The 24,595-nt window shown below is 41.5% G+C and overlaps 4 protein-coding genes across 6 annotated transcripts; all 4 read left to right on the top strand.

Moving 5' to 3' along the window:
- The first annotated feature begins 218 nt into the window (after positions 1-218).
- nek9 (NIMA related kinase 9) lies at positions 219-7,983 on the top strand. Of its 2 annotated transcripts, none has more exons than XM_029494186.1 (23): positions 219-880; positions 1,214-1,391; positions 1,496-1,551; positions 1,624-1,694; positions 1,837-1,942; positions 2,132-2,263; positions 2,369-2,479; positions 2,621-2,685; positions 2,808-2,858; positions 2,965-3,157; positions 3,236-3,380; positions 3,615-3,815; positions 3,981-4,027; positions 4,133-4,294; positions 4,368-4,476; positions 4,567-4,728; positions 4,840-5,007; positions 5,089-5,145; positions 5,248-5,435; positions 5,534-5,692; positions 5,789-5,893; positions 5,978-6,031; positions 6,112-7,983. In XM_029494186.1, exons 1-23 carry the CDS (start codon positions 695-697, stop codon positions 6,289-6,291), a joined length of 2,886 nt encoding a protein of 961 aa, XP_029350046.1. In that variant the 5' UTR covers positions 219-694; the 3' UTR covers positions 6,292-7,983. The 2 variants fall into 2 exon arrangements, with proteins under 2 accessions (XP_029350046.1, XP_029350045.1); XM_029494185.1 differs by having other exon boundaries at positions 220-880; positions 5,089-5,142.
- Positions 7,984-11,072: 3,089 nt separating this feature from the next.
- acyp1 (acylphosphatase 1, erythrocyte (common) type) lies at positions 11,073-12,013 on the top strand. The gene is made up of 3 exons (XM_029494151.1): positions 11,073-11,134; positions 11,343-11,430; positions 11,671-12,013. The coding sequence occupies exons 1-3, from the start codon at positions 11,100-11,102 to the stop codon at positions 11,884-11,886; spliced, it is 339 nt and encodes a 112-aa protein (XP_029350011.1). The 5' UTR covers positions 11,073-11,099; the 3' UTR covers positions 11,887-12,013.
- A 1,048-nt stretch (positions 12,014-13,061) lies between these two features.
- On the top strand, positions 13,062-19,558 carry mlh3 (mutL homolog 3 (E. coli)). 2 transcript variants are annotated; one of them, XM_029493748.1, is made up of 12 exons: positions 13,062-15,929; positions 16,623-16,724; positions 16,819-16,898; positions 16,990-17,094; positions 17,210-17,294; positions 17,376-17,444; positions 17,550-17,658; positions 18,306-18,465; positions 18,564-18,587; positions 18,672-18,750; positions 18,849-19,000; positions 19,105-19,558. In XM_029493748.1, the coding sequence occupies exons 1-12, from the start codon at positions 13,364-13,366 to the stop codon at positions 19,174-19,176; spliced, it is 3,603 nt and encodes a 1,200-aa protein (XP_029349608.1). In that variant the 5' UTR covers positions 13,062-13,363; the 3' UTR covers positions 19,177-19,558. The 2 variants fall into 2 exon arrangements, with proteins under 2 accessions (XP_029349608.1, XP_029349609.1); XM_029493749.1 differs by lacking the exon at positions 16,623-16,724.
- Positions 19,559-21,648: 2,090 nt separating this feature from the next.
- fosaa (v-fos FBJ murine osteosarcoma viral oncogene homolog Aa) lies at positions 21,649-24,434 on the top strand. The gene is made up of 4 exons (XM_029494124.1): positions 21,649-21,786; positions 22,423-22,650; positions 22,980-23,087; positions 23,181-24,434. Exons 1-4 carry the CDS (start codon positions 21,649-21,651, stop codon positions 23,847-23,849), a joined length of 1,143 nt encoding a protein of 380 aa, XP_029349984.1. The 3' UTR covers positions 23,850-24,434.
- The last annotated feature ends 161 nt before the right edge of the window (positions 24,435-24,595 follow it).

The raw sequence follows: 24,595 nt of genomic DNA, 5'->3' as shown, positions 1-24,595 counted from the left end.
CTGAACGTGTTGCAGCATCTGTGAACACACACAAACCACACAGTAAGAATGTGGACAGCTGTAGCGCCTCAATGACGTCTGCAGCATGCATTTCTGTAGTTTCCGGGTTTGAACGCCAGGAAAGGATGGAGCACATTTTTTTTTTTTTTTTCATGTGCTGTTGTGTCTTTAAGTTCAGTATCAGAGTGTCCAGCCAACTTTAATCCTTGATGTAATCGTGCATTTGTCTGGTAAACACACAACAACAACAACAACAGAGGAGTGAAGGATGTCCCTGTGCACTTTCTGCATGTCACTGTTCACCGCGTCAAGCCGCGCAGACACCACCGGAAATGTGCAGTCCGGAATTTCATCGTAAAATTCCCCAGCTCACACGTGAATGCGAGCGTTTTAATTTGGAAATCTCCCTAAATTGTCTGAACGTCCCCGTCGTTGTCGGGCCATGCTTGACGCCGATACAACCACTCTAGTTTCACGCGTTTTGCTTCGTTGTGTATTTTTTCCCCCCTGCAGCGTGTATTTGTAGTGTCCCGGACACATCCGGTCCTGCCCGGACTCGGACCGGCCTGATCTCTCGCCGAAACTGGTAAACATGTCGGACGGGTGTGTGGTCCTGTAGGAGGCTTTCGGCCAGAGTTGACGTTAGGCCTGCTTGAGTTATTTCCATCACTGGCTAACAAGTCCCTAAACAGAAATGTCACTCGAGGACTATGAGAGACATTTCGACTCGCTAAGTTCAAATTTGGGCGGCGGATCTGTGGTCAGCGAGCGATCTGCGTCGGGCACGTTTAATGGCGAAGAGGAAAAGCTGCATTACATTCCGATCCGGATCCTCGGCAGAGGAGCGTTTGGTGAGGCAACTCTGTACAGGAGGACCGAGGTAAGTCCCTGCACCACGACTACGCTGTTTACTAGCACGGACAAACACGGAAATCGTGTGTGTTTTGGCCGTGGATTGTTGTGATTGACGGTACAGTTGCGCACGGCCAAGTGAATTCCTCACCCCTGCTGTCTTTCCATACCCCTGTGAGAAATTCTTCAGTGGTGACTTTCCCATGCCTTGCCTCTGCAGTATGGGGGGGATTTGCAGACTTTTTTGTGTCATATTTTCCTCCAGAGAACTGTTTTGAACTAAAAAAAAAAAAAATATTTGCCCTGACAGAAGGCAGAATTGTGTGTGCTGAACTGATGCTGACAAATATTTCTTTCTTAGGACAACTCTCTGGTGGTATGGAAGGAGGTGGACTTGAACTCGCTCTCAGAAAAGGAGCGCAGAGATGTCATGAATGAAATCAGCATCCTTTCCATCCTGGAGCACAACAACATCATAGCGTACTTCAACCACTTCATGGATAAAAACACGCTGCTGATAGAGTTGGAGTATTGCAATGGTGAGAAAATCCAGTGCACCCCACCCCCCCATGAAGATTTCATAAAGATTAGTTGATAATGGTCCTTAGCAATGACAGAATGATAAACAGCCCTCTCATCACAGGAGGAAATCTGTATGATAAAATCAACCAACAGAGGGGGAAACTTTTGCCTGAAGAGGTATGAGTGCAACATTGCAAGCAATCTATTTCATACCAAACAGAGATCCTTAAATTTAATGCGTTTCCTCAGGTGGTCGTATGGTACCTCTACCAAATTGCCTCAGCAGTGTCCCACATTCACAAGGCTGGGATATTACACAGGTAAGAGCTTCAGCATAATTTCATGCTCTTTTTGTAATCATCTAGGATGCCACACAACCTTCAGTGATATTTTTGAAAGTGTTTGAAAGTGTCTTTTTTTTTGGGGGGGGGGGGGGTCTGAACCATTCTGTTTTCCCTAAAGAGATATCAAAACTCTGAACATTTTCCTGACCAAGACTGAGCTCATCAAGCTGGGTGATTACGGCCTCGCAAAGAAGCTAGACTCTGAGTTTTCAATGGCAGAAACCGTAAGTTGAGGTTTTTCCATCAATACCTTCAATCTGGAGGCTGTGATCCAGTACATTTCAACTCAGTGTGACACAGACACATGCTAGAGAAAAGCGCTCTGGCTTCACCCTTTCATGGCATAGCTCCCTCTGTATCGGCCGTCCATGTTTTACTAATTGTTTGTGCTTCTTCTTCCCATGTAAATCCAGTGTGTTGGAACTCCATATTACATGTCACCTGAATTGTGCCAGGGGGCAAAGTACAATTTCAAATCTGACATCTGGGCCATGGGTTGTGTACTTTTTGAAATGTTAACACTTACAAGAACATTTGATGCAACGGTGGGTTTGCTGAAAATGAATTACTTGCATTAAATCAGAAAATTATTTAAATTATTATTATTTTTTTCATCCAGAAGGATTTTAATCCTGTTTATGTCCATACAGAACCCTCTGAACCTCTGTGTGAAAATAGTCCAAGGCAACTGGACAATGGAAGTGAACTCGGATGTTTATTCAACTGAATTGATCAAGCTTGTGTATGAGTGCCTCGATCAAGTGAGTGACAGGAATATTCAGAAGGTCTTGTTTCTAATTGTTACTAAGCAAAGGCTTTGATGCGAGAGATAATCCTGCTCCCTTAATGAAAGGCTTGTCTCTTTGAGTGATAGTCCTCATGTTCATCTTTTTGTGTCACAGGATCCCGCAAAGAGGCCTACAGCTGAGGACATTTTGGACCTGTCGGTTATCTCTTGCCGCAGACAGTAAGTTACTTAAAAGAAAAAAGTGATTTTGGAACTAACTTTTGTTAAGAAAATATTGGAAAATTTGGTGAATTCAAGGATTATACCGCCAAAACACCCATGACAAATGGATTCTCTCTAAGGGAGCTTGAAGAACGAGTTGCCCTGCTGAATTCAGCAATGAAGAAACCTAAGTAAGTCTTTAACACTTATTTGACATTATCTGTTGTTAAAGCTTCTCAGCTGGATTGGAAATTGGATGGAGCTTATATATGTTTTTTTGTCCTGGCTATACCACAGGCTGAGCACAGTGACTGAAACTCCTGTTGCTGTGGTGACTACGCGCTCGAGGGAGGCGTACTTCTGGGGTGGGGGAAAATTCACACCCCAGAAACTGGACACGTTTAAAGGAGGCAGCAGCGCCCAACATGTGTGTGCCGGAGAGAGCCACTTTGCAGTGGTGACAGTGGAAAAGGAACTGTACACTTGGGCTGTGAGTATCTGGAGCAAAGACTGAATCTAATTATTGCTGTGGTTCACATCAAGACACTGTAGCGTATACTTTGTCCAGAATGTCCAAGGTGGAGCTAAGATGGTGGGCCAGCTGGGACATGGTGATCAGGCTTCTTACCGGCAGCCAAAGAGGGTGGAGAAGCTTCAGGGAAAGGCCATCCGACAGGTGGCATGTGGGGCTGACTTCACCGCCTGTGTCACCGGTGAGTGAAATAAGGCCAAGATCTGATCAGCCTTGGTCAGGTCTCCAGGCGAGGGTTTTGATGTTTGAGCGGCCTGAAACGCCCGTTGAACCCTGGTAACATCACTGTCAATGTGCCCCAGCTTAGCATTTTGAAGACATTTCTGAAAGTACCTGTGAAAAGAGGAACTTGAGGAATGAAGGAAATGTTTCAAGTCATATTTTTCTAATAAACCCTCTGGTTCTGCTTTTGCAGATGAGGACCAGATGTACATGTTTGGGTCGGACTATTACGGCTGCATTGGAGTGGAGGGCGAGCACGGCATTGAGGTTTTGGAGCCAGTGTTATTGGAGTACTTTGAGGAGCGGCCTGTCCGTCAGGTTTCGTGTGGGGATAACCATGTAGTGGTCCTCACTCAGAGTGGGGAAATCTACTCCTGGGGCTGCGGAGAGTATGGTACATAGGGTTGCTGTATGTACTGTTGTTAATCACTGAGGCCATGAAGCCATTGCTGTGTGTTTTTGCTGTTAAGACTGTAGCCAGCAGGTGGAGACAGGAGACCTTTGTGTTATACACTAACACTAAGTATTCTTTGTCCAAATTCCTGTTTTTCTGCTGCAGGGCGTCTCGGCCTGGAATGCGAGGATGATTTCTCTTCCCCAATGCAAGTAAGTAAAGCCTTATGGGGGCCAGTTGGATTAAAAATTAGTTTTGAGCAACAAATCTTCTTTTTCACTATTTATTGCAACTACGGTCTGTTTGCTGGCTTGCAGGTGGAGATCCCTAAAGGTGCAACGATCTCGTCAGTTTCATGCAGCAGCGATGGAACCTTCTATTTGACAGAAACTGGCAAAGTCCTAGCATGTGGAAACAATGAATTTAACAAGCTGGGCCTAAACCAGGGAATCTCTGGCATCAAAAACCACCCTGGAGAGGTAGTGGAATATACTTAAAGGACCGTAATAGTGTCGTGACTTCAGGTGATGTGGTTATATTTATATTTTAAAGGGTTGCCAGTGGATCCCATACATTACCTCACTGACGTTGGTAAAGCAGCTGTCACGCTTTACGATCCAGGCTATATCTCCTGGGAAGACCCATACAGCTGCAATTGATGGTATTGCAAAAAGAGATATTGATACTTCTACAAGTAGCATTTGCCAGCATTTCAAACAAATGCTATTTCTAATGGTTTCTGACTTTTCAGAACGTGGCCGTCTGATCACCTTTGGTTGCAACAAGTATGGACAGCTGGGTGTAAAGGATTTTAAGAAACACCACAGTGTCCAAGTGCTTGTTGGGCCCTTTGGAGGGAAAACGGTGACAAAAATTTCCTGTGGAGACGGTTTTACCATTGCAGCAACTGAAGGTGAGAACACATGCAATGCTGAAGGGCAACAATGCAATGTAGCCCATATATATTTCCAATTGTGATAGAAAATACTAATGTATGTTAATCATTATTTTTCTTTTCCATCAGACAACCATATCTTTGCATGGGGAAATGCAGGGAACGGGCGACTTGGGATGCCCCATGAAAAGGGATTTGGTTCAGAAGTTTGCCCTGCCATGCCAAGGCCAATCTTTGGTTCTTTACATCATGTGCCTGACCTCTCTTGTCGGGGCTGGCACACCATTATCATAATGGGTTAGTAATCACAACTAGACACCTGCGAACTATACCGGGGTCAGCAATCGACTGTCTCATAATACATTGCCTGCTTTGCAGAGAAAGTACTGAACTCCAAGACGATTCGCTCGAACAGCAGTGGATTATCTATTGGTAGTATTATGTGCTTTTCTTTGGTCATTGATTTGTGTACTTTTTACACAAGTTTATATTTTCAAGTAAGCAATGTTTTTGTGTGTTCTCAATGTGTGCATAAAGGTCTGGGCCAGGAAGCATCTACATCCACAGTAGATCTGGACATAGAGCCTGGAGCAGCAACAGAGTGTCGTGACAGGGGTCTTGGGGGTACACTGGAGGTTAATACAGAGGAGTGCCTCATGGAGACCCCAATGATGTCAATGGCGAATCAGACTGGGGACAGCTCTTGCCCTCTCTGGCTTAGAAGGGTTTGTTTTGGTGAAAACACCAACAAATTGGAAATCTCTTGATTGAATCGTAAAATGGAAACATTTGTAAAGAGACTGACAGTGCTACTGTGCAACAGGAACTTGAGGATGCAGAGTTCATCCCAATGCCAGAGGAGTCTGAGCCATCCACACCTGACCAGCTTTCTTCTTTCTCTGAGAGTGTCACTCTACCTTACGAAGAGCTGAAAGAGCTGAAGGCTGCAGCAGCTGCAGTCAGCAGTAAGAAAGACTTATCGGTAATGCCAACATAGGTGTTTTAAAATTTCACAGTACTGCTGTACACATCAGTTGCTGTTCTTATTTGATGGCTTCTTCTCTGCTTGTCTCAATAGACTAAACGAATGAGCTGTGATAATATCAATGGAGTGCAAGAAGGTCGAGGCTACAAAAAAGGAGACTCAGGTGTATGCTGCAGTGCTAGTAGAGAGATCAAACAGGTATCAAATGTACATTGTGCAAATTACCAGCTGATAACTGCACCACATTACCACAGTATTTAACTGAATCAGTTTATTTTGCAGCTGCGCGAGACAGTCGCTCGCCAAGAGATGAGGATCCAGATGCTGGAGAAGCAAGTAAGACATTTTTCTCCTGCTTCAGAGCTTTGATTCCCGTCCATTCATAACAGCATAATCTGTTTTCTTGCCATCTCAAGGTCAGTGAGCAGCAGAAAGAGAATGAGAGGCTTTGGGCAGCAATTAATTGTCCGTCACCCCAGGAGTTGGGATGTAATAATAATGGTAACCACCGCACGGATCAAATGCCTGGAGATGGAGGAGGAAGGGGAGGTGGATTCTCAAACCATGGGAGCAGATCTGCAGGGGCCAATGTGTGAGCCTCAACCTACAGTTTTCCAGTTCATGGGAGAAGTGTCACAACTCATGGCACGCATTGAATTAGCAAACTGGCTAGGTGGTAAGTGGAGGTTCGGCCAGAGTGCATCCCTACGCCGACTCTCAATGGCTCCAGAACAGTTTACATGTTCGGCATAGTGCTTACGTAGCATGACTACATTTTAATGCGCATGTCATACTGTGTAACACCTTGCGCCTTCTCATACACACACTTTGTGTCCACCTCGGTGCAGTGATCTGGCTAGTTTCTCCACAGACTGAAATGTTGGCTGGATTCAACATGAAGTATTGGACCTTGACACCTGCGAGAGACAATCTCATCTTAGTTTTACTCTGCAATGTGAATGTTAAGTCCATGTGTCGGTGGTGTTTTTGTTGACTGTTTGTGATGTCAGCATTAGCCTTAGATTATTAGTATTTATCATGTAAACAATAAGACCATGCAAACAGGAAACCGTTTACTAATGTATCCAAAGTTAAGGTTTCCTTTTTTTAAACCGTCTGGATTCAAAGCCAGTATATTGTCCATACTTAATGTTGGCACAGTGTTCTAATGTGAAAACAGATTTCTTAAATATCACTTTACTGATAATGATTTTAGTTACCTCCACTAAGGAGGTCATGTTTTCACCCGTGTCTGTTTATTTGTTATGCAAAAAGTACTGAATTGATTTGCACCAAACTTGGTTGAGGGGTGGGGGTTGGGCCAGAGAACTGCCAAATTACAGTATGTGGTAGATCAATATCATTTATAAGGAATTTCTTCTTGAAATTCTGGGTGATGTTTGTTTTACATTGGCCTTGGCCCTGGCCTGGATGGCACGTGCCTTCCTAGTTTTGTTTTATTCAAAGGGCCAAATATGGTATACAGCGTCTATACATTTATCATATTTACCAGACACTTTAGCTATTACAGACATATTCTTTCTATCTTTTACAATATATGCTTTTTGACTTTTCAAGTTTTATTGTCGTATAGAGCGTTTGTGTGAAACACAAAACTACTGATTTAATTTTTTTAACAAGTAGGTTACTTTTTCTTATTGTCCTCTTCGACTCTTGAATTCATGTTGGCACAGCACATGTAGGTCTATCTTACATCTATATGTATGAACACTTGAACAGTTTTCCTAGGGTGTGGAAAGCATGGTCTTTAAAGCATTTTTAATAGAGTTGATCTTTTGGCTCTAATGTTATTTTCGTATTGCATTTTTAAAAAAATTTATGTCTTTGTTACTCAGAAATATTTTGAAAAAAAAAAAATGTATTTGAATGCAAATATTCTTTTTTTAGTTTGAGAGCCATTGGTTTTCTTTATTGTGTGTTGTGTAAAACCTTTTGTCGTAGTTGGCTTACAAGCTGTTATCTTGTGAAATGTTTGATAACAAATGTATGTCATCGGCAGAGTTTTTATGCGGTGAAATGCAGCCTTACATATGATTTGGGTGCCTTACAAGCTATTGAAACCAAAATAGAGCAACAATGACAATGCTTCGCCATAGTTAATATTTTGTAATACACTTCTTGACAACATATGAAATATGGTTTACTTTTTTCCTAAAGTTTACCAAATGCATTGGGGATGTAACAGTAACTATCACTCCTCACAGTAACACTGTTGCTTACTGCTTTGTGTTAAAGCCATAAATAAAACAGACATCTGTCTTTTGTTACGTGTGTCTGTCCGTTTTTCTCACAAGGCAAGCTACAATATATTGTGACTGTTCCTACTTGTTGATATTAACATGTTTTCATTGTACAAAGCCAAAACTCAGTTACACAGGAAAGTTGTGCTTAGTTTGGTGGATTTTTAAAATTGTGGACACATCAGGTCTGTAACAAAAGTTAGCCTATGATAAATTCATAGGCTACTGACAATAACAAGACAGGTGACTGAAGAGGATATGTTCTTTAAATAGTTTAGGACCGAAGCAACTGGGTTGTACATGGTGGGCTCATAGACCACATTGACTACACAGTTCAAGGTTGGAGTTGACCCTGTGTGTTGGCCTTGTGGTTCTGTCTTCTGTTCTTTTTCTGTAAAACCTAGAAAAAGAGATTACAATGAAAAACAAAGATACTGACATACGCTGGGCATTGAATAGATCTTTAAAAATGAATAAACCAATCAATCAGCAAAGTCAGTCTCATATGTCCTATATTGCTACCAATAGGATCTTTTCATTAGAGTGATAGAGTGATGCCTATCAAACTCTACTTGTTCAGTCTACGGGTCACTATGCTGTCATGAATGGATAAGCCTGCCATGAGTCCTGCCAAATAAATTTTACTGGCCTACCTCTGGAGTCCATCTGCTGTGAGTTTTATAGAACTCCTCAATGGCCGATCCTTTGGTCCTGTTAACATAGGAGTTGAAGACTTGACGACGTGATTGGTTCACCTTTTTGCAGATTTGTACATGCTTTTCTAATCGGTCACTTTTGAACTTCCTGTTGCAGATTCTGCATGGTAGAAGATGGAAGTCGGTGTCTTTGCCGTCCATGAGTCCCAGGTCCTCTTCATGCAGTCCACTGAAATGAGAGGGAGTAGAAACCGGCAGGCGAGATGATTCCCTAGATGTTTTACATTCTTCGTGTGTGTGGTTTCCTGTTGCAGTTTTCTCTTGACTTTGACATTTTTCTTGTTCATTATATGAAGAGCATATTTCTTTATACATTCTCTCCTTGTATTTCTTCTCCCTTGTCCAGCCTATGTTGGCTATAGGAGTCTCATTTTGTTTGCTTTCCTTTGCTTTTTCTACTCCATTCCTTTGCCTCAGGCTTGCTTCTCCCCAGATGTGATGATTTGTATCATCCCTTTTACCTCCAGTGTGATCTTTCACATTCTCCCATCTTGATTTGTTCACCTCTCCCCTCATTTTCTGTCTACTTATTGGATTGTAAAGAGTTCCTTTGTTTTCATTTCTTTTTGACCTGGGATACTCTGCAGCTTCCACTTCCCTTCTTTCCCATCTGGTGCCCTCTTTTTCAAGTGCATTCCTCATTCTGTCCTCACTCCTTGGATCTTGTTTCCTCCTAAGTTGTTTAACATCCTCCAGCCTTCTTTCCAGCATCAACATTTCTCTGCTCCCCATTGACAGGCTGGTTTTTGTTTGAGGTTTGCCCCTCTTTTCTTGTCCCCCATCATGCAACACCTCACATTTTAATTCAGTGCCATCCCCCTGGATCTTTTGTCTTATTACTCCCTCAACCCTCCACAGCTTCTCCTGCAGCATGAGCTCTTTTGCATGAATTGCCCTGGCCATCTGGAGTTCTTGTCTGGGCAGTCTGTGCAAGTCTTTTCTTGGTTGCTGGGGGCCAGCAGCCTCTCCTATGCTATTTACATGGTGTCCTTGGGATAAGGAAGAGTCTCTTGATTGTTCCGTAATATTTATTTTTTCAAAGTCATACAGCTCAAGTGAATCTTGGGTCCTGGGTTTGAGTCTTCTGTGGCCAAGAGGCTTGTTTGGAAATGGCTGCCCTTCTGCATCTGTTCTCTTACCCGGTACAGCAGCAGGTTGTATCTGAGAATAGTGATTGTTTTGTTTTCGTTCTAAAATGCTGTGCTGCCACCGAGGACTGAGTCTCTGTCTTGTGGAACTGCTCATGACTTCAACTGCTACAGATTGCAATTTCTTTGAGATTGAACAGTTATTCCACAGATCTCTGCAAAAGACAGCTGAGCCAACCAGATCAGCCGCTGTAGGTTTTTTCCTGTACAATGTCTAGGGAATAAACACAATCATAAAATTAAATCATGGTTAAAAAGAAATTGGTATAAGACTGTCCAGGGACTCTTAAGGCTTTGGTCATATATGTGCCAACATTATTACTACAAATAAATTCCAAGTGATCCTCAAATTACCCGAGCAATTCTGTGTAATTTAGTCTAATAGTTCAAAAAACTTGAAGAAAGAGCAAAAAGAGACAAAACCCAGTTGTATAGAAAACTTTCAGTCAGGAGATACAAATAGAAATTTCACTGAGTAGATTCTACAGTTTCATTTGACACTCAGAAAGTTGTCTTTATTTAGGAGGGATTGTTTGTTAAATTGTGATGTTGTTGTTGTTTGTTTTTTTGTTTTGTTTTGCTTTTTTCAATGTTTTTATTTATGTATGTATGTATGTATGTATTTATTTATTTATTTATTTATTTAATTTTGAGCACTTGTGGGACCACTCAAAATCCAGGTGATGAAGACTTCTATAATACAATAAGAAAATTGCAAGTAACTAGAGGAGATTGTTTGGTCAGGTGCTCTTTGAAAAGTGAAAGATGACTTCTCAGGAACCAAACAGCAATTCCATTATAAACAGATTCATTTGAAGACAATGTACATATTTGGATCCTGGTTGGATTATTTTAAGTTTGTATGCATCTCCTTTAAAAAATAGCATCAATGTAATACTTCTAATATATCATAGAAAGACTGTTGGTCCTGAATTTCCTATTTTGTTGGGATGCCATTTGTATTTGCCAGTCAATGGAAGAAAAAATATAGCCTGCTACTTTTTCGTACATTAATTGCTTTCTACTTACCAGTGTTCTCAATTTTTCAAAATGAAGAAATGTCCTAAAATTTCCTAGAGGATTTGAAAAAAAAAAAATGTTTTATGTTGTCCTAATTTAATGTTTGAGTTTGATCCAACGTAACGGATCCGACACCTTTTCCAGAAGTTTACACATGTTGCCTGGTAACCATGACTCATTAGTTCTCTGATTGGTCCGTTGACATCACTTCCGGAGTCAGAGTCCCGGATGTTTTCAGGCGGAGGTTTGTCGGAGCTGGATGGTCACTGTAGCTGTCTGCAACTTTATTTCCAGGTGATTATCTCACAGATTGCGGATTTTTTTTTTCATATGTCAACGGTCTGAACATTAAGCTGAAATAATTGCATTTTTCATTCAACACACAATTAACAAATGAATATTGTTAGCGTGGCTCGTAGTTGCAATGTAGCACATGCACGATGATGGGTTCCTCGCACATAACACACAGCTTTGATAAACTGTCCTATTTCTCTTTTCTCAGGTCCATTATGTCCAACGAAGACCTCCTTTCAGTGGATTATGAAATTTTTGGCAGAGTCCAGGGTGTATTTTTTCGAAAATACACTCAAGTAAGTTAACAGACCCAGCCTTCATGCGCCTATGGCAGCATATTCAGGAATAGAAAAAAGAAACCCTGAGCAAATAACAGATAACATCAAGCAATATATTGTTATTTATGAGTTATTGGTCTGCTTAATAGTTCAGTGAGACGTCACTCTTCTGCACAGATTTTAGTGCTTGTATTAAATCATAATCATAATCTAATCCCACCCATATTGTCCATCATAACGATTGGATTCATTTTCCAGGCAGAGGGGAAGAAGCTTGGCCTGGTTGGTTGGGTGCAAAACACAAGAGCAGGAACCGTTCAGGGGCAGCTGCAAGGCCCACGCAATAAGGTGAAAGAAATGCAACAATGGCTGAGATCAACTGGGACCCCCAAGTCAGAAATAACAAAGGCAGAGTTCAAGAATGAGAAAATGGTTGACAGCCTAGAATACTCCTCTTTTGACATAGTCAAATGAGATAATGCCTGTCATATTTACTTTAGAGCAGATTTGTTATTTATTAGAGTGTTCTTATTTGTTGGTGGACAATATATAAAGAGATGAAAGTGTGTCTAATAAGTAAAACATATGGAATAATAAATGAATAATTTAATTCATGTGGTTTCCTCTTGTGAATTCTGTTTGCAATAGGAAAAATGTGTTATTCAATGAGCTTAATTTTAAAATCAAAGGTGACCAACAAGTTGTAACTGTAAATATGATAGAAGGAATCATTTGCAAACAAACCAAACCAAAGCCCTGCAAACATCCTGCTGATGGAAAAAGCAAAGGTATGACTTTGACTTTAAAGTATGTCACCTAAATCTTTATTGGCCTCCATAAAACTTGAACCTCCTAGGGAGGGGAGCCAGAAGGAGGAATAAGTAATGCTTCTGCTCTCCATTAGCCAGCACTGAGCTCTGCAGTTTACTATGGTTAAATACTGACAATTCATTAACTTGTGTTCATTTTAATTAGTACAGGAAATACTCATGAAGACCACATGCACCAGAAGAAGAGCTAAATTACTTAATATAATTTAAAATATAACATTGAACAAAGGTGTTAGGAACAGCCAGTAAACATCAAATGCGTTGATGAATATCCTTTTTTCTCAGAACACATTTTTGTAGGGGACACACAATAGCGAAATCCCAGGTATAAAGGTAAAATGAATGATGTCTGAATTTTAATGAACAGTGTTGAGATTCTTGGATTATGAATGCTGTCATACTGTCTTGTCTTTACGTTTCAATACACCAGAGCCCCTGTTAATGTTATGAGTGACACTTGTGGTTTTCCTCCACAACGCCAACAAACTAGATTCAAAAAGGTACAAAAAAAATATTTAAAATTTTGATAAAGACAGGCATATGAAATGATAATTTATTCATTTCTTTTTAGAAAATTAAATTGAACTATTTACTTTTTGTTGGTCGGAATTAATACAACACACAATATAAACGGGAAAGGAATTAGTCGATCTCTTAAAAATAGAGAGGAAAAACATCTCGATGGAAAAGCCATAGACGTTGTAACGACGTTACAAGATGACAGTCCAGCAGACGGCGGCATGCAAACATTAAAAGCTGGCCGCATCTTTCTAAATCACCAACGAAGAAGAAGTTCGAGGTCTTTCACACCAGAAGATGGCGCTGCTAGCATCCTATGCTAGCTCCAAGCAACACTCCTTTTTGTTGCACGTTGACTGTAAACAGTCGCTGGACATATTGGTTTTTAAGCAAGCTTTCAGCACGTTTTATCGTTGATTTTATTTATTTAATTGAAGGTGTCGTGACTGCATTTTAAAATATGTTACGGATATTGGCGTTGGAACTAGCTACCGTTTAGCTACTGTTACTGAGCGTCCGTTAGCAACCAACTAGCTGTGCTGTAAGTCAGTTAGCACGGCTCAGAGACGAAATAAGCCAAGGGAGGGGTATTAATACACGCCATGATTAAGTGTTTGCCCAAAGAAGTTCAAGGTAAAGTCCGCTCCGGTGTGGCCATCCCTTCCCTCCAACAGTGCGTCGAGGAGCTGATCCTGAACAGCATCGATGCCGGAGCGTCCTGTGTGGGCGTCCGGACCGACACGGAGGCGCTCAAAGTTCAGGTAGTGGACAACGGCGCTGGGCTGAGCGCGGCCGACATGGACTGTGTCGGAAACCGCTACTACACAAGCAAGTGCAACTCTCTTCGGGACCTGGACGATCTCAGGTGGTATGGCTTCAGAGGAGAAGCCTTGGCCAGCATAGCTTCTTTGGCCGCGGTTGTAGAAATCGCATCCCGAACGAGATCGTCGGTGAAAACACTCGTGAAGGTTTTCAAGAACGGAAAAGGCGGCGATGTGTTTGAAGCAGAGACTGCCCGGCCCTCCGCAGGGACTACAGTTGTCATCTGTAACTTCTTCCACAACATGCCAGTCCGGAGGAGGAGGATGGATGCTGTCCTAGAGGGTGAGAGGATAAGACAGAGAGTGGAGGCCATTTCTCTGATGCATCCCTCTGTGTCATTCACCCTGAAGAATGACTGCACCGGTGCGATGACGGTGCAGCTTCCCAAAGCCAAAAACACCCACCACAGGTTTGTTCAGATTCATGGCCTTGGGCGAGCACAGAGACTGGGAGAAATGAGCCACACGCATGGACAGTTTGAAGTGACAGGTTACATTGGCAGAGAGGGCCACTACAATACCAGTTTACAGTTCCTGTACGTAAATGACAGACTGCTGCTGAAAACACCGTTACATAAGCTGTTGAACTTTCTCCTACGCAGGCTGAGCAGTTCCAATCAGAAAAATGATAGCCCAGATGGACCGTCTGTCCTCAGGAGTCCAAAGTACAAACGAAATCAAGAGCTTCATGGAGTATATGTCATCAATATCAAGTGCTCCTTCTCAGAGTATGATATTTGTCTTGAGCCTGCTAAAACTTTAATCGAGTTCAAAGACTGGGATGGGATTTTGCACTGCATTAAAGAGGCAGTGCAAGCTTTCCTTCAAAGGGAGAACTTGGTGGCCGAGGTTTTTCAAGAAGACTTGGACTTTGTATCTCCTGAACACTTTGTCAGTGACAATGCTGACAAAGGGGGGTTCAATAATGGAAATGGTGGCCAAGCAATTTGCAGTGCTTCCACATTAGATTGCAGTATTGGAATGAAACTGGCTTCAGAATCAGTTCATCGTAAGCGCCGATATGAATGTGTTTCTGAGGATGTTGTTTGCCAGGAGTCTGGTCTGATGGGATGTGAAAAGGAAGAAGTTGAAAAAATACCTGCAAATGACTTGCAACCAATACAAAATGATGGATGCACATATGGAGAATGTAGAGATGAGCCACAATGTGATTTGGTTCACCTGGAATCTGCATCTGATAATAAAAGTGTTAAAATAGAGGAGCCAATGTTCAGTAAAGCTCTGGAAGGCTCTCAACTTTTATGCACTTCAAGTCAGCCACAACTTTCAAAAGGAAGAGAGATGCAATTAAACAGTTCTACCTCAACCAGCACCATGGCTTTACCAGACAACATCACCCACCAAAGTCAGCCCCAGTTAAAAAGTGCTGACCAATTATTACCTGACTGTCAGGGTGCAGGACCCAGGCAGACTTTGATAAGTAACAGAAAGATAGGTCTGTCCGATCCATTCATTCATCAAAGTCTGCATACTCAGGAACTGTCCCAGATTACTAGGTCAGTATTTCAGCAGCAAACACTAGCACAGAAAGGTGAGGTGAGATCCCTTGCATCAAAGTGCAAAATTTCACTGGATGCAATCCATGACACATCTTGTCAGGAGCTATGTCGAGACTTTGATCCTATCATTACTTCAAAGATTCCTAAAGTTGTATCATGTCAAGGGTTTTCGTTACATAAAGAGTCTGGATCTCTTGACAGGTTTCGAAGAGCATTTGGTAAATGTGATGAAAAGAAATTCCCCTCTCTGGGGATTTGTTTACAGGACAATGCTAGAGTCTCACCAGCATGCAGTGATATTTCAAATCACCAGAATTTGTCAGTTTGTCAGAAAGAGCCACAAAAAAATGAGAGACAGCGCATTCTCCAAAGCCCAGCAACTTCCTCCATTTTCACCAAGTTAAAACCAATCTCAGCTCAGAATAAAGACAAAAAATCTTTGGCTTCTAAACTCTGCAGCTTGAAACAACACAGGGAAGAGGCATCAAATGTGTTAACACACTTTTCCAGGGCTACCTCTGGGGGAAATACCTGTCCCAGCAGTGAAATTGATAGCCACGACACCAACAACAATGAGAGTACCTGTGACAGTGCACTGAAAGCTCAGCCAATATCAGGGACCAATAAAAACCCTGACTTGAATGAGGAGGAAGGGAATACAAGATCAAGCGACTGGCTTCATCACTATGATCCATCCATGGGGAAAGAAGTTTATGTCAACAGAGTGACTGGGCTTAGCAAATATGGGGACCCATCTACTGAAGAAACACAAGTGCGCTGTACATCTGATGTCACCAATTTGGCAGTTCACGTCATCTCTGAGACAGGTACACTAGTCCAATAGTACAATTGTACAATAATATTATGAAATGGTAGTCAGGTCATTTCCTGTTATCTTGATCTAAATTATGTCGTCGTACCCAACAAGTAAGGTGCACAGCTTCTGGCTAGTGTCTGCTTTAGTTTCTGAGATATGAAGCTTTAAAAACAAGGAGGGTGGGGGGGTGAGTTTGTGGCCAGTAAAGCAGTGCTGCTAAAACTTTCCAAAATTCCATGAGGCATTATTATTATTCATGCCGCTTTCGTGAATGACTTAAGAGCTGTTCTCTGCTATTAAATTGCATTTACTAAAAAGCCTAGTTTTTAAAAAATTTAAACCAAATCTATTTATACATGCACCTAGTTAAGAAACAAAACATTTGTTTTGCTCATTGTAATGAGCTCTAACTACAACTTTCAGCGAGCCGTGACAAAAGCACATTTTCAGATGTAGGCCAGCTATTGCACAATTTGAAGATATTAAATAGTGTAAAGGACATTTAAAGCCTTACAGCAGGAATGATTTAATACAGTTTGGGCCAGAGTATCTATTTAAATCACCCATATCTCAGTAACCAAAGAAGATATTGGCCAAAGGTTTTGTACACCAGATATTTGAAGCTGTATCATTGATTTGATTGATTTGATAATGGAACCTTCAGTGTTAACAACTGCTTGTGCTTATTTCCATGTTTATTTAGGGATGAAATACTGGTGTTACCCATTTCAGGCAGATCTAGTGTTGCCCTTCCTGCCTAAATCCAGGACAGAGAGAGTGATTAGTTCAGGGCTTGATGACAGAGGTACCTCAGATCAGACTGAAGACAGGGTTTTAACACACATGCACACAGAATATCAACATGTATGGTTTGTGTGTATATTTGTCTTTCCTCACAGATGATGGTGGTGAAAACTACAATTCCCTTTCTTCATTGTACTCAAAATGGAATAATCCTGTATTTGTCCATCCTCCTATGGTAAGTAATGTTTACTTTGAATTAAAATGCATTTGTGAACATTTGGTTGTTTTTTTTTTTCCCCATCATTTATTATCTACTGTACCCGCAGGTTGGGGTGGACATAACAAGTGGGCAAGCTGATAGCCTGGCTGTAAAGATCCATAACATCCTGTTTCCATACCGCTTTTCTAAGGCTATGATCCACTCAATGAAGGCACATTTCTCTTTTGGCTTCCTTTGAATATCCAGAGTAAATGTTTTTATAATGCCCCAACCATTTTGTCTTCACTGATTTTAAGAAATAATTGATATTGTTATTTACTCTACAGGTTATTCATCAAGTGGATAAGAAGTTTCTTGCTTGTCTCATCAACACAGGAGATGAAGAACGTACAACACACAGTGACTATGAAGGTATAGAAGGAAAAGTCACTGTTTTGTGTTTACAACATCTAATGCATTGTTATTTTTGTGCATTCTATAATGGAACTGCAGGAAATCTCTTGGTACTAGTGGATCAACATGCGGCACACGAGAGGGTTCGGCTTGAAAATCTTGTTGCAGGTACAAAAAAAATAAAAATGTACTGTATTTATACTGAGAATGAAAAATTAAATTGTTGTTGTTGTTGAAGTGAGATTACTGCTACCATATTATGTGCTGTAACAGATTCCTATGAGTATCACCCAGATGCATCAGGGGAGAGACGTCTGTGTTCCTCAACCATTTTGCCACCTCTTGAGATCAGTGTAACAGAAGATGAGCTAAGGCTGCTTAGGTGTGTTTATCTACTGTTTGTGACAGTGCAACATCACAACTACCTGTAAAACCAGTAGACTGGTTTAAAGGACGAAACAGTAGATTTGAAGAGTACATGGTTTTTCATCGTATATTGTAGGATGCTTCAATCAATACTTATTCAATGTGTAAGTCAGTCTTTTTGACAGTTGGGAGCCTCCATATAAGATGAGGATAAATCTCTAAATCAGCAGGTTTTCAGGATGACTCTTAAATTGCAATTAATCTATGAAACCCATTAAACCTAGGATACTTTTGTTGTTAAAAAAAATAAAATGTCAGCATTGCGGCTAGTTGGAAACAGCCTAAATTGCAGTTCTGGATCACTGTGCAAAGTCTTTGTCTGATTTGGACAACAGGATGACTGCCAAAATCTGTAGTTTGTAATCTGTCAATGTGCTAAACCACTACGCCCCATTTTTCTGTTGCAACACGATCTTATTTCTTTGATTTATGTCAAACGGCACCATACAGCCTTTAGACTTGATTCACTTCCATGACTATAGTGCATTTAGCTTCATATCTCACTCCCACATGTGCCTTTTTTTTAATGGCTTCAGCTAACAAGCATAAGTGTTCAACACGCTTCTTGTATTTTTAATGAATTACGAACACTCTCTCATACAGATCTTGTCAGTCAGATCTGCGCAATTTTGGCCTGGAAGTGAAATTTTCTCAGGCAGCAGAGCCACGTATATATGTGGGGAAGGTACCACTGTGCTTCATTGAAAAGGAGAGCAATGAACGAAGACGGGGGAGACCATCTGTTATCAAGCCTATAGTTGAGGTAAGATAAATTAACTACATCTCTCAATTAGCAGAGTGATGTTTTTCAATTAGGAGGCTTGATTACGTTTAACATTATGGTTTTTTTTGTCACATTAGGAGTATCTTCGAGAGCAGATTGAGGTACATCTCTCTACCGCCTAAATTTTCTGGGGAAAAGGGTTCTTATTATACAATAATGGGCAATTGCTTCTTTTATTGTTTCAGTTACTCCGCTCAACCGGCAGAGTAAGAGGAACTTTGCCTCTCACTGTGCAGAAGGTGCTTGCTTCTTTAGCATGCCACGGTAAAATTACATTACTTCTATCGTTCAGTCTATTATTCTCTGTGATAACAAGACTAAAATTTTTACACCTTATTTGCATGTATGCCTGCATTAAATAGGTGCCATCAAATTCAACAACAGCCTGAGCAGAGATGAATGCCACAGCTTGGTAGCATCCTTATCATCCTGCCAGCTGCCCTTCCAGTGTGCCCATGGCCGTCCTTCCATTGCTCCCCTAGTAGACATCTTACATTTGGATAAAGACCAGAAGGTACTAGAAGGGAGTAACACACTCAACTTGGAGTTTAGTGTAACATTCAAAGGCACCATACAGCACAATAATCTGGAATTAACCAATTATTCTATTCTCTGCAGGAAATACAGAAACCTAACCTCCAAAAGCTGAGAGGAATGTATAAAGCTTGGGAACTATATGGAAAAAGATAAGTGTGTGTGTGGGTGTTTTTTATAAGTGTGTAATTTATTGTTCTCAGAATTAATTGTAATTCATAAAAGAAACACATTATTAAATGACTCATATGGTCAGTTTTCCTAAGAATTGACCATATAAGTCAGTTGAAAACGTATATTTTTGTTTGTTTTTTGTAAGGCAGCCGTAAATACTTGCTATTTATATAAATATATAAATACACAACATGCCTTGTCATATATCAATAACATTTCATGCAAACACTAAAGGGGTTGCGTTTACATTTATCATGCAGGCACTTTTAATTGAGGACATAACCATTTGTTAGCTATGTGCTCTTGACTGAGCTGTATCCCACAGGTTGTAACTTAAAACTGGTTTAACGGTCAATAAACTTGTTTTCCTTGGAGAATTGTCTTGATAAAAAAAACCTGCCATGTGGCTGGTTAAATCAGAATTTAAGCAACCTACTGCAGTTGTGTCAACAACAAGAAGCCCATTTAGCTTGATTGTTTCAGAGGCAACAAGCAATGGAGGAAACTGATGCACCTTAGTTGAAGCTTTATCTTTTCCTGGTCACACGACAAACAGGTGATTCCTCTCTTGTTTAGTGCTTAACTCCCCATCTCTGTCTTTCTTTCTCCAAAGGGTGGAGTTATTCGCAGTAATATTAATCAAACCTGTTGAGATGCTGTGCTGGAATTCATTGTGCATTGAATCATGAGTAATGACTGTGATAGAAGCTAAGAGTACAGTGTGAACATGAGCCCTTTACCGCTTCTTAGATCTTTCTATCTGTGCCATGCTCTCTCTTCACTTTAACCACAATATCGAATAACAAGCATTAATTGCTGATTGTGTTACTTGACAGAAAATACTAGTCTTTCACTTTGATCACTCCAATGTAATCTTAGTCCATTTGAATTTAGCGGAAAATGGATTGTGATTATCTATTATGAATGAAGATGATCAGAGTCACATTGTGTGGCCAAAAGAATTGGCCATCTAAAGAAAGACCTAAGAAAATATTTGCCACTATCTCAGTTATCAACTCAGTGAATCCAAAGAAGAACAATGAGCCACTACGTCCCTCTGAGTCCCTTATATGTAAACCTCATTATGAGACTAGTACGCTGGTCTCATAAGGTTTTTTTTCTGATATTTGAGACTGCAAAGCAGCAGTGACACTGTTCCTAACGTGAAATGTTGGACTAAATGCCTCTCTCCCCCTCTGAAATATTAAATTAGTAAGGTGTGTGTTTGTAAAAAAAACAAAAAAAACAAACTGATTGTTCTTCTAAGTCCTTTATCAAACCAACAGATGTATTATGACTATTTACATATAGCTTTATTAATTTATGGGTGTAGCGATCTAAAGCATTATTTAGTTTTGCATTTTTGGAATTGTCATCCATAAAAAAACAATCTGCCACATGCCTCGGCTCTCCTCCCCTTTACATCACTTCGACTTTCTCAGGTGCCCTGACTGCCCAGTTGTCTGTCCTCACACATCTTTGTGGGTGTCAGACGTGGACGAAAACGTCTCCTAGGCTCTGTAAAAGAAACAAGACGTGTCATTTGTTTTGATGAAGGCTGATGCTGCTCCTGTCGAGTGCAACCCCCTCACTTCTATCCACCACCCTCTCTCCCTAGTTCCGGGTCATGTCACGTGACTTCTCCGCCCCCACACGCTCCTCTTCACCTCCACCTCCCCCAAGTAAACAATCCGGCAGCATTTCATTATGTCTGCCGTCAGCCCTCCATCCTTCTCTGAGCAGAGAGCCTTTTATGAGAGATCTCTGTCTGCCTCTTTATTCCATCAGGCATCTCTCCAGTAGATACATTCATTCAGGCAGCTTTATTATGGATATATATCTGATGCATTTTCCAAATGGACGTGCAAAATACGTCAAGTCGACCTTGAAATGAAATCAGCTTTGATTTGATTATGTTTTTAAAATCCCATTGGATAGGCTAATATTTGGCACATTCTAATAATGACCGAAGTGTCGTTTGCCCTTGATTAAAATGGATGCATTGAAACATCACATTTTCATTGCCCAGGAAATGGTTTCATGTGTGTATTTATAGATGGCTCACGTTTCTCACCCCACGTTTTATTCAGACACAAAAAACCCCGATATTTGTGAAAGGGAGTGAAAACTGCTGCTGGGCCAGCGTTCAGCAAAGATGCCGATGTCAAAGAACAAGTGTTTACATATTTGTGGAGTAAATTCGCCAGAGGAAAAATGCCAAAGTAATCCTCCTTCACCCCTGTAGCTGCCAGTTTGACCCCCCCTGCTCCCCCCCCAACCCTCCGCGGATGGTACAGTCTTGGTTCATTCATAAAATTCTAGCAGAGCATAAAAGGAGGGGCTTGCATTCTAGTCGGCCAGTTACCAGGTATATACCTGGAGGAAAGGCCCGCCGCCGCTCTGCCCTGCCAGCGGAAGGCCACTCAGATTCATCAGTGATCGGGACCTGTGCTGATGTATCACAACAACCTGACGCCTGACATGGATTCAGACTCTCCCACCTGCCGGACAGAGTCTCCTGTCGGGACACTCTGCCAGAAGACGCCAGAAGAGGCGAGCTCTCCCGCCGCCTCCTCGGGGACCAATGCAAAGGTATGAATGGCTTTGTTGATCATATATATTCAACCATCTGAGGGGGTGGGGCTGGTTTACAATCTAATATAACAACCCTTTTTTATTTCATTCAGACTGAGCACCCATGATGCTTTTTATCCTGGCGGTGGGGGGGGGGGGGCATGGGATTGATAAGATTTTAATTAACTGGGTGCTCTTAAATTCATGAAAGGGAAAAAAAATAATTTCCGAAAACAAGACTTGATAATGTGATTATATTTGTGAGCAGTGCGTGTGGTAATGTGAGAAAACTGCGCTGTAGTTCGTCTTGTTTTGATTTCGACGTCCTGGGACCGAATGTGAGCGAGTCGATGCAGCGGTTCATTGAGAAAAATAAATCCATTCAGGAGACTCCACAGCAGCTCTGCGTCAGTGTTGACGTCAGAAACAATGATAAAGTCCAGTATTGATCTGGAGAAGGCTATTTCTGGTCGGGTATATTTCAAGAAAATATAACACGCAGGCCACCCTTTATTTTAGACTGCGAACATTTGATTTAAATTTGACTGTTAACTGTCATCATGAGGGGGTTACTTTAAACCACTAAGAGCTTATTTACACTTTTTTTTTTATCTGTATTGTCTGCCTCATTCTCTGTTTAATTCCATATTTCAGGAAGTCTGCCAAGACATGAGTGTTGAAGACACTCCATTTGTTCCAACAGTCACTGCAATTTCATCTACCCCAGATTTCCAGTGGATGGTCCAGCCTACAATTATTACATCTGTCTCCCCGTCTCTGGGTAGCAGGCAAGCCAATGAACCGCAAAGCTCTCACAGGGCAACACCCAAAGCAGGCGGGAACAAGGGAAAAAATGCTGTCAGAAAGGGGAAAACAGAGCAGGTAGGTTAGCTCAGACCAGGTCTACTTGCTATTGGACAGAATAGTCAACAGTGAGGATTTCCATATGCCAATCTGAATTCCTTGTGTGAAAAAGGTGCCATTGTGCATGCTCCTCCAGTACCTTGTGCTGGCTGTGTGCCTTCCTTAGGTAGTCAATTTATATTCAGGTCACAGCAAGTCTGCAACAATGGTCTATTTTTAGACGCATTGCAGCGAAACATGCTTTTGCCATTTTTCAGAGGGTGGATTGGCAGCAGATGTAGTGGATGAGGAGGTGAAATGGCTGGATTCTTCAAGGTAGTAATTGAATTATTTCTTTCACATCCCAGCTGTCTCCAGAGGAGGAAGAGAAAAAAAGGATAAGGAGGGAGAGGAATAAAATGGCTGCAGCAAAGTGTCGCAACAGACGGAGGGAACTCACGGATACACTGCAAGCTGTAAGTAAACAGTGATGCAAACTCAGCTGTCATTTGCACCCCTTGTTATGTGCTTTCCCATGTGGCTGATTTTGGATGCCGATCTCTCTGAAGGAGACTGACAAGTTGGAAGAGGAGAAAGCAGCCCTGGAGACAGAAATAGCCAACCTCCTCAAAGAGAAAGAAAGGCTTGAATTTATCCTCGCTACACATAAGCCGGTGTGCCAAATGTCAGAAGAGCTGGAGGCTATTTTCCAGGAGCCCACGGGATCCCCAGAGCTACCGCCCTGTCCAGACGAGGACAGACTCCCAGAGGATGGACTCCAGGAAGCTCCTTCGCTGCAGGACATGGACATCCCCAGCGATCCATCCACAGCCATCTCTGGGAACTCCAATATCTTGCTGTGTGCCAGTGCTGAAATCAACATCTGCGATCTGGAGCCCTCTTTGGACATTAAGGACGGCCTGCTGGACAGCATGTTACCCGGGTTAGAGGAGAAAACCCCTATGGAAACTGCTCGGTCTGTGCCAGACATAGATCTGAGCAGTTCTCTCGGGGTCTCGGACTGGGAGACCCTGTACAAGTCCGTTTCCAGCGACCTGGAGCCTCTCACTACTCCTGTGGTGACCTCCACCCCCACCTGCAGCACCTACCTGTCTGTTTTCACATTTGCATGTCCTGAGCTGGACTGTCTCACAGACGGACTGGACAGCCATAAAGGGGGAGGGGGCAAAACCGAATCTGTCGACATCCTCAACTCTCCAACTCTCTTAGCCTTATAATTCACGAGGGGGCGACCTGTCTGATATCTCTGGGTTCTCTGTTTGCAGGTTCCTGACTTTAAAACAACATATACCACAGAATGCCCTCGCACTTCAAGGAATACACTCATGAAATGTCTTGTGTATGACTTAGCCAACATATAAACCTTTTCCAGATACACAGCCAACAGAGCGATGTAGCTAAAAGCATGGCTTTTACTTTAACAGGAGGGACGCATTTAAGTTTTCATTCAAAAAAAAAAAAAGCATGCTGAGGAATTCTAGATAATTTTGAAAGCTCATATATATCTGGTCTGTTCCTAGATCTAAGATGTAATGTGTAATTTTAATGTTATAGTATGGTTTTGTGTTTTGGTGTCGATAGTGTATTGATTGCTGTAAATGTTGTATTAACACATTCATCTATGGTAAGTACCTGCATACCTCAATGTCATCAACTGTGGTTTGAGCTCATTGTTAAAATGTTCCAAGTTTTCCATGAAAACATCCAGTGCTATATAATATATATATATATATATATCTTATCAAGATGTAACTTATGATTTATTTTTTTACCTTTCAGATTTTGACTTATTTGTTAAGTCTGCTTATCTATGCTGCTGAATAATTACAATAAATCTACATTCACAGTGGTGTTTGGGGCCAGCGTGAGAGAAATCTGCTCTCTGCAGGATGTTAAAACTTTACATAGAGTTCGGTTACATTAAAAATAAGACTGTAGTTGCACTGATGAACATGCAGTGTGT

The sequence above is a fragment of the Echeneis naucrates genome, chromosome 22, assembly GCF_900963305.1.
Source record: "Echeneis naucrates chromosome 22, fEcheNa1.1, whole genome shotgun sequence".
NCBI classification, from domain to species: Eukaryota; Metazoa; Chordata; class Actinopteri; order Carangiformes; family Echeneidae; genus Echeneis; species Echeneis naucrates.
Note: the sequence above shows the minus strand (reverse complement) of the source record. Positions and strands in the feature narration are given on the sequence as shown.